Source organism: Gymnoscopelus microlampas (genome assembly GCF_963454915.1).
Source record: "Gymnoscopelus microlampas genome assembly, chromosome: 4".
NCBI lineage: Eukaryota > Metazoa > Chordata > Actinopteri > Myctophiformes > Myctophidae > Gymnoscopelus > Gymnoscopelus microlampas.
In genome coordinates, this window is record NC_139941.1 from 15599511 (window position 1) to 15613281 (window position 13771).

The 13771-nt window shown below is 40.8% G+C and overlaps 1 protein-coding gene across 1 annotated transcript; it reads left to right on the forward strand.

Moving 5' to 3' along the window:
• Positions 1–728: 728 nt before the first annotated feature.
• hscb (HscB mitochondrial iron-sulfur cluster cochaperone) lies at positions 729–9976 on the forward strand. Its single transcript, XM_084054870.1, has 7 exons — positions 729–944; positions 1637–1949; positions 2311–2407; positions 6980–7069; positions 7218–7362; positions 9243–9290; positions 9437–9976. The coding sequence occupies exons 1-7, from the start codon at positions 803–805 to the stop codon at positions 9529–9531; spliced, it is 930 nt and encodes a 309-aa protein (XP_083910996.1). The 5' UTR covers positions 729–802; the 3' UTR covers positions 9532–9976.
• Positions 9977–13771: the final 3795 nt, after the last annotated feature.

The window sequence follows — 13771 nt, forward strand, 5'->3', positions numbered from 1 at the left end:
GCCTGCAGTTGGTCTCCCCCGCCGCCGGTGGCGCTGTGGGCTCTCGTTGGGCTAACCGAAAATAGCAGATCTACAAGCTCACAACACGTAGCGTACTCGACGCGTGGTGAGCTTGTAGATCTGCTATTTTTGTAGCCGCGGATCCAAGACGGTCATCTGTCACGAGCGTCATGGATGAACTTCAACAGAGTGTTTGCGCTTTCTCTCTTTTTGACCCGTACATCTACATAAACGTTCAGATTTCAAGTATAAATGCTTACCCTATGGCAACAAATATTAAAATGATGTACGGGCCATCAGAAGTACCCGTATTTTCTGTATTGTTCAATAAAAAGCATTTTAATCCGATCGTTGGCCATTTTCTTGTAGAGTTATAATGTATCAGAGTGCAATACACCTCCCAGTCGATAGGGTCGTGTAGTTGAAAGCATATGGAAAAAATAGCCACCAATCAGATTAAAATGCTTTTTATTGAAGACTACGGGAAATAAAGGTATTTCTGAGGGGTCGTACATAATTGGAACATCCGTCTTCATAGGTTAAGCACTTTATATTTGAAATTTGAACGTTTATGTAGATATACAGGCCAAAAACGAAGAAAGTGCAAACATTATGTTGAAGTTCATCCATGACTGTCATATAATATATGACATTTATCAGGGCTACTATTTTTGGTGCTCGTCGCCAACCGTACCACCTCCAGGCTTCCACTCATAACATTCAGCTTCCTCCCCCACGTTGGTGCTTCTTCATACATGCGAGAATATTGACATTATGCGTTTGAATTCGTCTACAATAATATATGAATAGGTTTAGAACAATGTCAGTGTACAGTCTGAGGCTGGCGTGTGCATGTCATGGTTTACAGCGGTCACATCACTGCGTAGTAGCGGCGAACAGACGCAGCTGTTTGTTGTTAAAAGCTGCTACTTATGCAACTGCAGGTAAAGGTTACATTTTACTTTATTAATAGGTCTGGTAATGGTAATAGCATGTTCGAAATCATCTATACTTTACTTTATTTCCACTTTCCAAAGCTTACATTTCACTTCTTTATTTTAATTTGATACATATGGGGGGGATAGCCAATATCATTGAGGTTCCCACATTGAGGTTCCCACAAGGATACAAGAAGAGTGGGCACTGGGCACTTTAAGGAAGAGTGGGTATAGAATTGGCTATTTTGTTCAAAATTTTCAAAAATGTAATATCTGAAAAATGTTCTCAAGTAATGTAAAAAGTATACATGATGTGAACTAGCCCTAGAATGTCTGTCATCATCTTACATACGTTTCATGCATATTGTATCAGAATGTTTAACCTTACAATATGTATGTAAGATGACAGACATTCTAGGGCTAGATGTGAACATGCACGGTACATCATAATATCAGACTTAATTGTATCCTTCAACTTATTGTTTATGTCCAAAAATGACTGGATATACAGGTTTTGTAGCAATTGTAGAAATATTGGTCGAATGTTTGACATGTTCTAATCATGTATACTTAACTCTACTTAAAAAAAAATCCAAATATTTTATTTAATATTTTGGAAAAAATTGCCAACTTAACACCAGAGGTGCCCACTCTTCCTTGGTGCCCACATATCCTGTTACCAACCACACAATGTCTAGGTGCCCACAACTCCACCTGCATACCAAATACTGCACAGTGCAGGTCCATCACCTCCTGCTCTACTGAGGACATGATGAGACACAGCAGCAGCTACATGAAGGCCAGACCTCTGTTCAAGGACAGAGAGCTGATGCACCACCACACTCATCTGGACCCGTCTAGGATCTACTGTTCAGCCCGAGCACTTACAAACTGTTGGAACTGCAAGCAGCCTCTTGAAGGAGAAGAAGAAACTCCTGCCTTCTTCTGCCCGTCTTGCAAAGTGGTGCAGCCCCCGAGTGAAGAGGTGTCATACTTTAAGATTATGGAGTGGTGAGTCAATGAGTCATGTTGTTATTTTCATATTAATAAATGAGACCCGCCTTTTACCTGGGTTACTGAGTGTTTTCTTGTGGTCTCTCTTTGTGTCTTGCATAATTGACTGTTTGGAATCACTGGCGGTTGATGACATGTTCTTTTATTATATTTGAAGGAGTTTACCATGACATGTTCACAATTTTGTAGTTTTATAGTTGTATGCCGTTAGCTTAATGCATCTATTTTATGATTTTGTGCAGCACTTTGGTAACCCTGTGTTTTTAAAATGTGCTATAAAGTGGATTGTATTTCATTTATTTTATTTATGAAATAATATTATGTTTATTATTAGTAAACATGTGCTGCTCATTTGCAGTGACCAGACCTTCACAGTGGACACACGACAGCTACAGAAGAGATACCTACACCTCCAGCGGTCTCTACATCCTGACAACTTCAGCCAAAGAACTCTGGTAGGATTCAAGAACATTCTTTTCCTGACCTCGGGATTGGTCGAGCTACGTTATGAATTTTTAATAAACCTTTTAATACAAAGCCACTAACCTTAGGATCCATGAAATCTAGAGGAGTGGTCAAGGACCCCCAACTTCCTATGTATTTAGCCGCGAACCCCTGTCTGAAAATATTTATTTTTATCCCTTTTTGCCAGGGAGTCAAGACCTCCATGAGAGACATTTTTAGTAAATAGCAGATCTACAAGCTCACAACATATTGTGTGCATGTTTTTTTTTTAAATAGCAAAAAAAAAAAAAATGGGGCGTTATTTTTTTAACTGTTCCTCATTTTGCTGAGGACCCACCTACCAACCTTCTATTGGTATTTAAGCTCAAATATGTCCTTATTGACATAAGGATATATCTTATGCTATTTCTATGGGGGGTTTGTGATATATCCATTTTCCTACGTATTATATATAAGAGTCTCCTTTGAGTCTCCTGCCGGATACATTAGCATCTTTCCGCCGGTCATCAAATTATTGTCTTAGGAATGCGACAAAAACAAAAATTGTCTCCACGAATTCAATGCTTCATGGGGTGTGTAATTGAAAGAAAATAAGTCATTTTTGGGTGAACTACTCATTTAACCCATTAAGACCTGGAACGCATCTGTGTCACTTTAGATTTCTTTGGCTATTCAAAAATAGCAGATATACAAGCTCATAGCGTCGCCTCAGGTCTTAATGGGTTAAAGCTCAGAACCAAGGATTAGATGAAATTTCTCCACAATATAGTGCCAAGACTTATATACTATATTTATTCCCAGATACAACTTCTTGACCTAAGTAGGAACCCATCCAAGGAATAGCAGTAATTGGATGTATTGGTTGTACTCCCTGTACCGTATGTACCCTCCATAAAGCTGAGCACCTAATTTGATGTACCCACAACTTCTCTGTGTCACAGGGTTTCTTTGGTTGTTGTTGTTGTTTTCAAATGTCAAGCCTGGTTATGAGTTCTGAAATGAGATTATGAGAAACCATTCAAATAGGACTGCTGCTTTATTATCTTCTTAGCAATTTGTTGCTGTCGGGCAGAAATCTCTTATCTTCATATTCTAACATTTTGTGTTTTTTCGTAAATTAAGGCCTACTTGATCACACTACAGCGTCACACAAAAGTAGCAGATCTGCAAGCTTGAAACGCGGCTCGAAGCGACGCGTTTTGAGCTTGTAGATCTGCTTCTTTTTGAATCATTAAAAGTAACAGTTTTGAACAACCGTCAACAACCGTCAACAACCGTCCACCCGACGGAGACAAATCATTATATTGATTACTTTTTGGATTAATTGAATAACCAAAAACTGGGTTTTATTTTTTAATATTTAAAAAAAATGTTGTATATCAACTAATCAATGCGAAAAAAAAATGTAATCAAGTTTTTAGAATCGACTAAATCGATTTGTCTGATGAACTAATTAACCATTTGATTTTAACCACTATTTTTGGCAACTGTTCCCCCCAGAATAGGCATGTTGGGGGCATGCCTATTCTGGGGGGAACATTCGCCAAAAATAGCCGATCTACAAGCTTCTAACGCATTGCAACGCAACGCCTCAATGATAACACGAACGCCTCAATTCATAACACCTCAAGGATGACACCCAATAAATGGTAAATGCATGGTGCATTTATATAGCACCCTTTCATCCAAAGTGCTTTACAATGTGCATGACATGATTCACCCATTGACACGCCGACGGCAGAGGCAGAGCGACCATGCTATAAGCACCAACATGCTCATCGGGAGCAGTTGGGGATTAAGTGTCTTGCTCAAGGACACTTCGACCCTAAGCCTAGAAGGAGCCGATGATCGAAGTGGGAGCATTCCGGTTCCCAAGAGGCCCCCCTCTACCTCCTGAGTCACTGCTGCCCCCATAACTAGTATGAGAAAGTGGAAGCAGATGCCACACAAGCAAATGAGCAAATGAAAATACATTAAACGTGTTTTATAGCTCCTCTCTGTGCAGTGATTTGTGATATCGTGCCCCCTGCTCCCAACCACCACCACCACCACCACCACCACCACCACCTCACCCAGACATTCCGGTTAACCCGTCAAGACCGGGAACGCATCTGTGTCATTTTCAGATTTCTTTGGCTATTCAAAAAAAATCAGATATATACAAGCTCATTGCGCGGCACAGAGTGCCGCGCTATGAGCTTGTAGACATTTTTGCTAATCTTTGAATATATATACATTTTTAACTCAAATATTTGCTTCTAGGGACAAAATATATTGAGATGGGGGGGAGGGGGGTCCGCGGACAAATACATATCATTTTGGGGGTCCTTGAAATTTTGAGAACCACTGAAAGTACAGCAACATAAGTTGTTTTTCAAAAAATAAACTGTTAGGATTTAGAAGACATCTGTCGAATCCCCAGAAGCAAAGATTTGAGAGTTAAACATTTTCGCTTTAAAATATATATATATATTCAAAGAAAAAACAAAAGGCAGATCTACAAGCTCGTAGCCATGCTATGAGCTTGTATATCTGGTGTCTTTGAATAGCCCAAGTATAGAATAATGGTTATAGCTAAAAAATCTACATGACACAGTTTGCGTTCCCGGATTGAATCGGTTAATAACTAATACAATTGGAGTTACAGGCTAATACAAGACCAGTTGTGGCATGGCCGTCCTAAAGATTCCACATTGTTTAAGACGTTTGAATGGCGTTTGCAGCTGAACATACAAGGATGGAAATGGAATAAAGTTTAATTGGATTTGGAAGGAAAGCGGTTAGTACGAGGACAGGTTGTTACTTCACACTTCACAAACACAAATGGAAATCAGCTCTGTGCTCTGTGGATGCTGAAGCATAACTCAGAATGCAGTTAGGATAATGACAGACGCAAGCTCATCATTCAACACTACTCTTTAAAAAAAAAACAGTTAGCTTAAATGCTGTCCTCCCCCCACAGCCTGTCCCAAATTATGGTCTTACATTGTCATTGTTTTATTTATCAACACCTCTGGACATTTTTCTTAATTAGACATCATCTGGCCTCGGGGGGGGGGGGGGGTCGTCGTCATATCCTGAAAACTCATTACTTATACAAGGCTTACAAGGCAGTCAGTGGCTGTGTTAGTGTTATTAAAGAAAGCGCTCTACATGAAGGGCCCATGGGCCTTGGCTCGAGCCCATTGATTTTCACAAGAGCTGACAGGCCTGACAGCTGCAAAATATTGTTGATCTGCCAGCCATTTCCATCCTCCTCCCCGCCCTGTTTCCTACACCCATACTTAACTTCCTCCTGCGTCCCTTGATGCATCTCCAACAGCCACGTTACCAAAAGTGTGTCAGCATCTGTAAAGGTAATTATTGATATAAACTCGAGGTCGACCGATGCCAGAGTTTTGGGTCCGATGTCGATTTTGGACAGTCCTGGACCACCGATTACCAATGTATTGACTGTTATCTATTAATTCACGTAACCTGCGTCTGTCTGCGTCCCGGGCATAACTCTCGCGCACCAAACGGCGTGTGTCCCGTTATGACCCGGGGGTTGTGCAGTGCCAAGTGGCAATTCGATAGGACCAACGGTTTCTGAGAACCGGAAAAATAATACACAGATATCTGCTCGTCTTTGTGGAGGACCCACCGAATCACCACCAAAAGAACTTTAGTTCTACAACTGGTTCCGTTATAGATTCTTGGAACCTTGGTACTTTCATGGGACTGAGTTTCCACCAGTTTTAAGTACCAGTTTTAGGCGAATAGCTGAATGGATAGAGAACCTGCCTGTGGAGCAGGTTTGATTCCAGGCCTGGCCTGCAATGTGTTGAATGTGATCGGTCGAACTGTCCATTTCACAGGGGAAATTCAATCGACAATGGCAGATACACTATCCCTTTTCTTTTTTTAATGGTGATTTCTCACTTGCCTTTGCCATTGTTTAAATTGCATCTGCATCTTCCAAGCTGTAGAATAGTGACACGCCCACTTTGGTTCCCAGTTCAGGGCAAGTAAAACCAAGTATTTTTTGGTTCCAGTTCCGAACCAACTTTTAGGATTCTGAACCAATTTATTTTCAGTGGAAATACTCTGAACTGGTTCAAAATTAGATGGGGGAGGGGGGGGAAAGAACCAAACCAGTTCAACCGGTGGAAAAGGGGCCTGAGTGTTTGGGATTGGTAGAGCTTCGCGTTGCGTTTGTGCCACTGTCCGGATGTGTTTGTTATGTGGGCACCGGCTTCCCTGGTTGGCTATCCCGACCCGTCGGCCTCACTGATTGGCTGAGTTTTGTGTCACGTTTGCCAATATTAGTGGAAGAATGTGAGAAGAACTAATTGCAAAATCTTTAAATCAATGAGAAAAGAATAAATAGGAAAACACCATACAAATTACTTTTTGATAGATAAAACTTGAAAGAATATACTTAACTTCAACAAAAGAACATTTTACTTAATTATACAAACAATAAAATGTAAAATACACATAGAACTTTATTTTGTATATACAGTACATACTAACGGCACTATTTATGTTGCCAGAAGTAATCAGAATCCTCCTTTTTGCAGGAAGAACAAGAGTATTCAGAGAAGCAGTCTGCTCTGGTGAACAAAGCCTACAGGACCTTGCAGAAGCCTTTGAGTCGAGGCCTTTACATGGTGAGTCAGCATCTTATCATTTACTTTTCACACCTGTGTAAAAGCAAAGCGTTCTTCACTTTAACCTTTTTTTCAAAAATGTTCCCCTGTAAATGGCAGATGTAAGTGGCTCAAGTGGTTGTAATGTAAACTCTGTTGTTTTGTCCAGCTGGAGCTGGAGGGCATGCATATAGAGGAGGGGACAGACCCCGGGGCGGATGCACAGTTACTCATGGAGCTAATGGAGATCAATGAAGCTGTGGATGAAGCCCAGACTGCAGAGGAAGCCAACAGCATTGGCAAAAGCACAAAAGGTTAGGAAACACTGCAGCTCATGACATTTGCTGAAACAGTGCTGCATGCAACAGTTTAACGCAGTGATCTTCAACTGGCGGCCCGCGGGCCAAATCTGGCCCCAGTGGAGCTTTCTTGTGGCCCCTGGAAAACATTCTATAGTCCAATGTAAAAATGATGGTTGGTTGTACAGAATGACCATTTTGAATGTTTTTCATAAAACCGTTAACTGAAGCTTGTTAATGGTTAAGTAGCTGACATCATACATACCTAAGAAAAGTATCTGGTGTTAAGATTTATTTTTACGTATCAAAAGTAAAAGTACAAGCATCAAAAGTAGACTTTTTCATGGTACAAAGAACAAAACAGCTAGAAATGTTGTCTACTTCTCACTACTTTCAGAATAATGTAACTTTCAAGTAGTTCAGCTGTTTTTTGACCATGCAGCTAGCTGGGTAGCTTGACAAAAGCTACATCGCTACACATCAGTAGCACATCATGTACTAGAATTCTTAGAACTTACATAAAAGAGCACAACAGGTGAGTTTTGAGTGCATTTCATCCATCATATGCCATCCATTTGTAGCTATTTCTTTTGTGGCTGTTATACATTACACGAAAGAAAGATTTCTCCTTCTGCATTGGCATCCATTAGCTTTTGAGGGGATTTGGTCCATCTTCCATCTGCTACAGTTCATCTTCATCCACTTTTACACAGTATGTTTCATTCGTCATCAATAGCGTCCTGCATGGGCTGACCCATTTTTATTGGTCACTCTGACACGCTCAACTAATGGTTCTTGAAACACATCATAAGAGCTTGTGCTCTTATCAGCCGGGTGCTCAAAAACGTAAAAAAAAGTAAAAACCTTTCCTTCATACGACCATGTAAGCACTTTCACCTTGCCAGCCTACCTCCACCACTCTTCTGCTTCCATGCCAAGGACCGTGCAGAGAACACACTGAAATACCACTTCCTATTTTCTCAATATCCAAATCAAAGCCTGTGCATTATAAAGAACTGTAACAGAAATTATACTATCAAACATCAAAAGGCATAAATGCAGTATGAAGCAGGCCCTAATACCATAATGGACATAATATGACCATTGTTGTCCTACAGCACACAACAAATGGCCATACATTATCACGAGCACGGTCTTGTGGCTCTTGACTTCAAGTCATTTTACAATTGTGGCCCCTAATCTAGTTGAATACCACTGGTTTAACCACTTAAACACTTCCATTGACCAGAGTCCCCCAGGAGTCTATTGTAGGCCCGCTCCTTTCCCTTTACACCAAATGTCGCGTTGCAACGCATTGTTGTGAGCTTGCCTTGTAGATCTGCTATTTTCGCAGAATATTTGCCCCAGAATAGGGGGCATCTGATGAATTAAATACTTGAGCACAGGGGCAACTGATAAAGACTGTTGCCAATATTTGTACTTATATCATGTAGGGGTGCAACTGTTAATGAATGATAAAAAAATATCAGTATTTGATAATGTCACAAAAATAATCGATTTAATGATCGATCCCTATTTTGGGCATGTCATTATAAGTGAAAATGTTCAAAAAAGAAAGTGAAAATAGCCTACAAGTTTGTAGATCTGCTATTTTCACCTTCACCTTGTCTGCATGATATTGTCATGTCGGTAATGTCATGACACTTGTGCAAAGAAGTATAAAACAATGCTCAAGGGGCTAATCGATTCGTTGATATATACCCCCCCCCCCCCCCCAAAAAAAAAGAAGCTTCTCAATTAATCGTAAAAGTAATTAATAGAAAAATCGCGTAGAAAATGATCAATAGTTGCAGCACTGCTATCATGCCTCAGTTCAACCCGAGGTTCAACCAAGGTTCAACATGACTTTAATCATTCCTCCCCTTTCCTTTCAGTGAAGCTGACAGACTTGACAGAACAGATAGACACGGCCCTGCGTAAAGGTAACTATACTCCTCTACACCTCCCACTCATGTTCTGTGTGGATTCATTGTATACTGTACATTAGTATGTGAAGCCTTTCAATTTAGCAAGTCATTTCATTGATCTTCCCTCTGGTTTCCTTTTTGTCTTTTCTTTGTTTAATCAGGACAGCTTCAAGCTGCCAAAGCGCTGCTGGTACAAATGAAGTACTTCGCAAATGTTGAAGATAAAGTGAAGGAAAAACTTTCAAAGCTCATGTAAAGAAAGTTTTCCTTTTGTTGCACTTTCCAAAAAACTTCCGACTGCTTGAAAAAAAAAAGTAAAGTTGCGTATTCAGACTACAGAGTACATTTTTGTTACTATACACTTTCCCTGGGAAATATTCAATGTGAGCCTTCCGAATAAAGAATAAATCATTACACCTCAGTGGATATATTCAATCAACTTGAGCTGATTTGTACATTGCATACAAACACAAATAAAATGCAGACATTGTACAAGACAGTAATTGAATGTATATCTCCTTTGAAACACACTAACATCATATTCTTAATCACATCCAGTTAGACCTATTGCATGATTAAATGTGACGGAGAACTCTAATTGCCGCTGATTAAAACGCTGCTGAGAGCAGTTATACGATTACCCTGCTTATCAGTTCAGGCGTTTTGTCCCGGGGTTCACTCTCTCTCTCAGCCAGGAGGAACCTTCCCGCAGTACCTCGGGCTACCTGTCGGTGGAGACGTAACACCTTGACAACACAGCACAGACAGGGGGGGGGGCAAGCACATACTGTACTAACGAGTCTTGAAGCAAAAGGATATACGTTATTGAAGCAGACAACCTTTTGAATTATGTATGGTCGCTTTATATGTAACATTAATGTTATGATAATCAGGAGGAGTCCTCTGAATGAAGATTGGTTGTTTAAAGCATTAAGACCTGGAACGCATCTGTGTCATTTTTTTTATTTTGAGCTAACAGGCATTATTTAACACTTTGGCTATTCAAAAATAGCAGATCTACAAGCTCATAGCGCGGCACCGAGTGCCGCGCTACGAGCTTGTAGATCTGCTATTTTTGAAAAATCATGAAAATGTGTGCAAATCTTTGAATATTTATTATTTTAAAGCAAACATTTTTATCTCAAATATTTGCTTATGTGGGTCCCTGGAACAAAATATTTTGAGATGGGGGTCCGTGGCCAAATACATATAATTTTGGGGGTCCTTGACATGAAAAAGTTTGAGCACCACTGATATAGAAACATACGTTTTTTCAGAATACTGTTAGGATTTAGAAGACATTTGTAAGAATCGGCCTCAGGTCTTAATGGGTTAAGGCAAAGACCTCTGATCTGTGTATTTTCTTCATGAACAGTGTGCATAGATAAAACCCTGCAGTGCACTGTTGCATCAGAATGTAAGAACACAGCCACCTTTTCAATATTCAATTATTTAAGGTTTCATCAACCCTGTCAAGGAATGACTTAATGCTCTTTTATGACCTGTGGTAACACTTGTGAGCTTGTGTATCGGCTATGTTCTGTGTGTGTGTGAGGTGACGTGCAACCAAGCACAACTCAGGCTTAAGTAATGCAACTAACTGATGCAGACAGAAGGATACTGATGTCTCTGGGGGCTGTGTTTAATCTGTAAGGAGAAAGAATGTCACAGCACATGTTAACACCAGCTCCAAACCGTCATGTGTTGTTAGGAGAGGAGAGCTATGCTCTACTGCAGTGGCTCTCAAACATATTCATGTCAAGGATCCACACATTTATGTTTGTTTGGTCGCAGACCCCCCCCAGGCCCCCATCTGAAAAGAGCTTGTGCCAGCCTGCCAGGGACCCCCACATTTGTTAAAAAAAAAAGACTTCAAAATGTTGCCAAAATAGCAGATTTGTGATGTGTTGTGAGCTTGTAGAGCAGCATTCTTTTTTATATCCACTGATTAGAAACGTATGTTTTGCAGAATACTGTTGGCATTTAGAAGACATTCGTAGAATCAGCTTCAGGTCTCAATGGGTTAATGTGGCTAAACCTTTCCTCATTTTGCTGCGGACCATCTGCAACCCCCTCAAAGACCCGCGAGGGGTGCCCGGACCCCACTCTTGAGAACCACATGCCACATTTAATCTGTAATAAATAAATGGTAACACCAGCTCCAAGCCCCTGCAATAGCACATAGTGTTTGTTAGGAGGAGAGCTATACTGTATGCTCCTCTACTGAACCACCACTCCCTTGTTGATACATCCTGACTGGCTGTTTATTGAGTCTGAAACAACAGAGTCACGTGTTTGAGGTTTTGCCACTTTGGAGAGGCTCTTTCCCTAATCGTGGTGGATAGACAGTGAATTAAACAGGACCGCCCCCACCACCACCACCACACACAGGCCTATTTATTATTCATGTCGTAATCGGAAGGCATCTAACGGTGCCTCTAAATTAATGAGAAAATGTGATCGACCAGCTCTGAGGCCACCGCCTGTCTCCGAGGACTTTTTTTCAAATTGAGTTGAAAGTGTGTGTGTGTGGGGGGGGGGGGGGGGGGGATACTTACTGTACAGTCCAACCAGCACAACTGACTTGGAAGGGGAAAGCGTGGTTGAAAATGAACAAGGTTGCATGTTGTTGGCCAATCACCACGCTGTCTGTTTTTTAGATGAGCCGGAGTCTTGTTTATCTGGTAGAGTGATGAGAACACAACAACAAAGTAATGAGACACAACAACGCGTACAATTTCCTTTGGGTCTTGACTTGGGGTGTGTTTGCAGTTAGTGGAAGAAGTACGTACTCACAGATTATTTACATAGAGCTGCACTATGTAACTTTGCTCTTCTAACCCTGGATTTGAACCCGGTTTCCTGCGCAAGTGCTTATTTTGTATTTATTTTTTACCATTGAGCTAGAGCCTGATGCCTGCTGGCTCAGGGGATGGATTGAATCTTCACCATCAGGTCAGAATTTGTGAGAATCAACTTGAAGTAGAAAAAACTTCTGACAAGCATGTTTGTCCTGAAGAAAGTCTTGAGGACCGAAACATCGATTTAAAATAAAGATTTTCTTTGCAAGTTCAAGAAGTTTTCCCTTTGCAAATTTGGTCGATATGATAAAAAGGGTGGGGGGGTTGTTTATTGAGGGCACGTTGTGCACACATTGCCTGACATTAATGAAACCCTACAGCGTGGTAATCTCCAGGCCGTTTGGCAATCAAAAACTCATATACACAAAGTTTTAATTATCATTTACATGAACGTAATCAATGATTTGCTAATCATTCTCCTGTTGGGAATAATTTGATTTGATCGTATTCATAGTTGATTTAGCTTCTCATATATATATATAATCTTGTACACTGATTTGCATGTGCCAGCTCTCATGTGTGCTATTATACAACATCAAGTCATTTTCCTCCTGTCATATACTGTAAACTGCAGTCTCCCTTGATATTTCTGCTCCCATACATACAGTACCCGTTTCAACCTTCCCATAACTGTACAGTGTCAAGCTATTGCAGCTGGATGTAAAAGAAGCTTCTAGAACGAAGGCATACAGATGGAAGACATTGACTTACAGTAGAACATTAACCATTTAAACCCTATACACTATAGAAAGCTATATAGAAATATATTGGCCCCCTCCTTTTTTTTTTTTCCTCTAACCAAATCTCTTCACCGAGCTTGTAGATCTTCTATTTTCGCTGAATGCTCGGCCCATAACAGGGACACTAGGATTCAAATAGTTACTTTACACCACTGCTAGCTCTGTGTCATTACAGTGTTTGTCCATACGAAGGAACGAACAAAAAGTAACGTTGCAGGGTACTATAGCGCCCAAGGATATTTTGGAAAAGCAGCAACAACGCTAACGTCTGCGCTCGGGGCCCTGTGATTGCGAAAGCAGTGAAAATAGCAGAACTGCAAACTCACAATGTGTTGCATCACTTGTAGATCGGCTATTTTTGCTCTTTTAATTATAATGTTTTCATTATAATAAGAAGGAACAGCGTTGACATATGAGGTTTTCACCGGACAGATGACGATAAGTATGGAAAGAAGCCCCACACAAACCCCTGTGATTGACAGAGGTCAGAAATAATGGTGGATGATGAGTCACTGGAGGCCAACTGTGTTGCATCTCAGCCCAGCAGTGTTGTGTGTGATCTTTCTTCTCCTTGGCCTCCGCCTGACTCAGCCACTAAAAAGATACTTCCACACCCTTCCATATACAGTAAGCCTCCAGGCTGTATGCATGTTTGTGTGTGTGTGTGTGTGCGTGTGTGTGTGTGTGTGTGTGTGTGTGCGTGTGCGTGCGTGTGAGTGGGCCACGACGTCTCCACAATTATAGCTGAATTTAGACATTTGTGTGTACAATTTCCCTGGTTCTCACAGGAGAAAATGAATGGTCGTTTTACGGTTAAGAAATGTGTTTAAAGGATAAAGGATAATTCCTTTTAACGGGTTGTTCATGAAAGTCCTTGCGGTCTTGTTTCCAATGA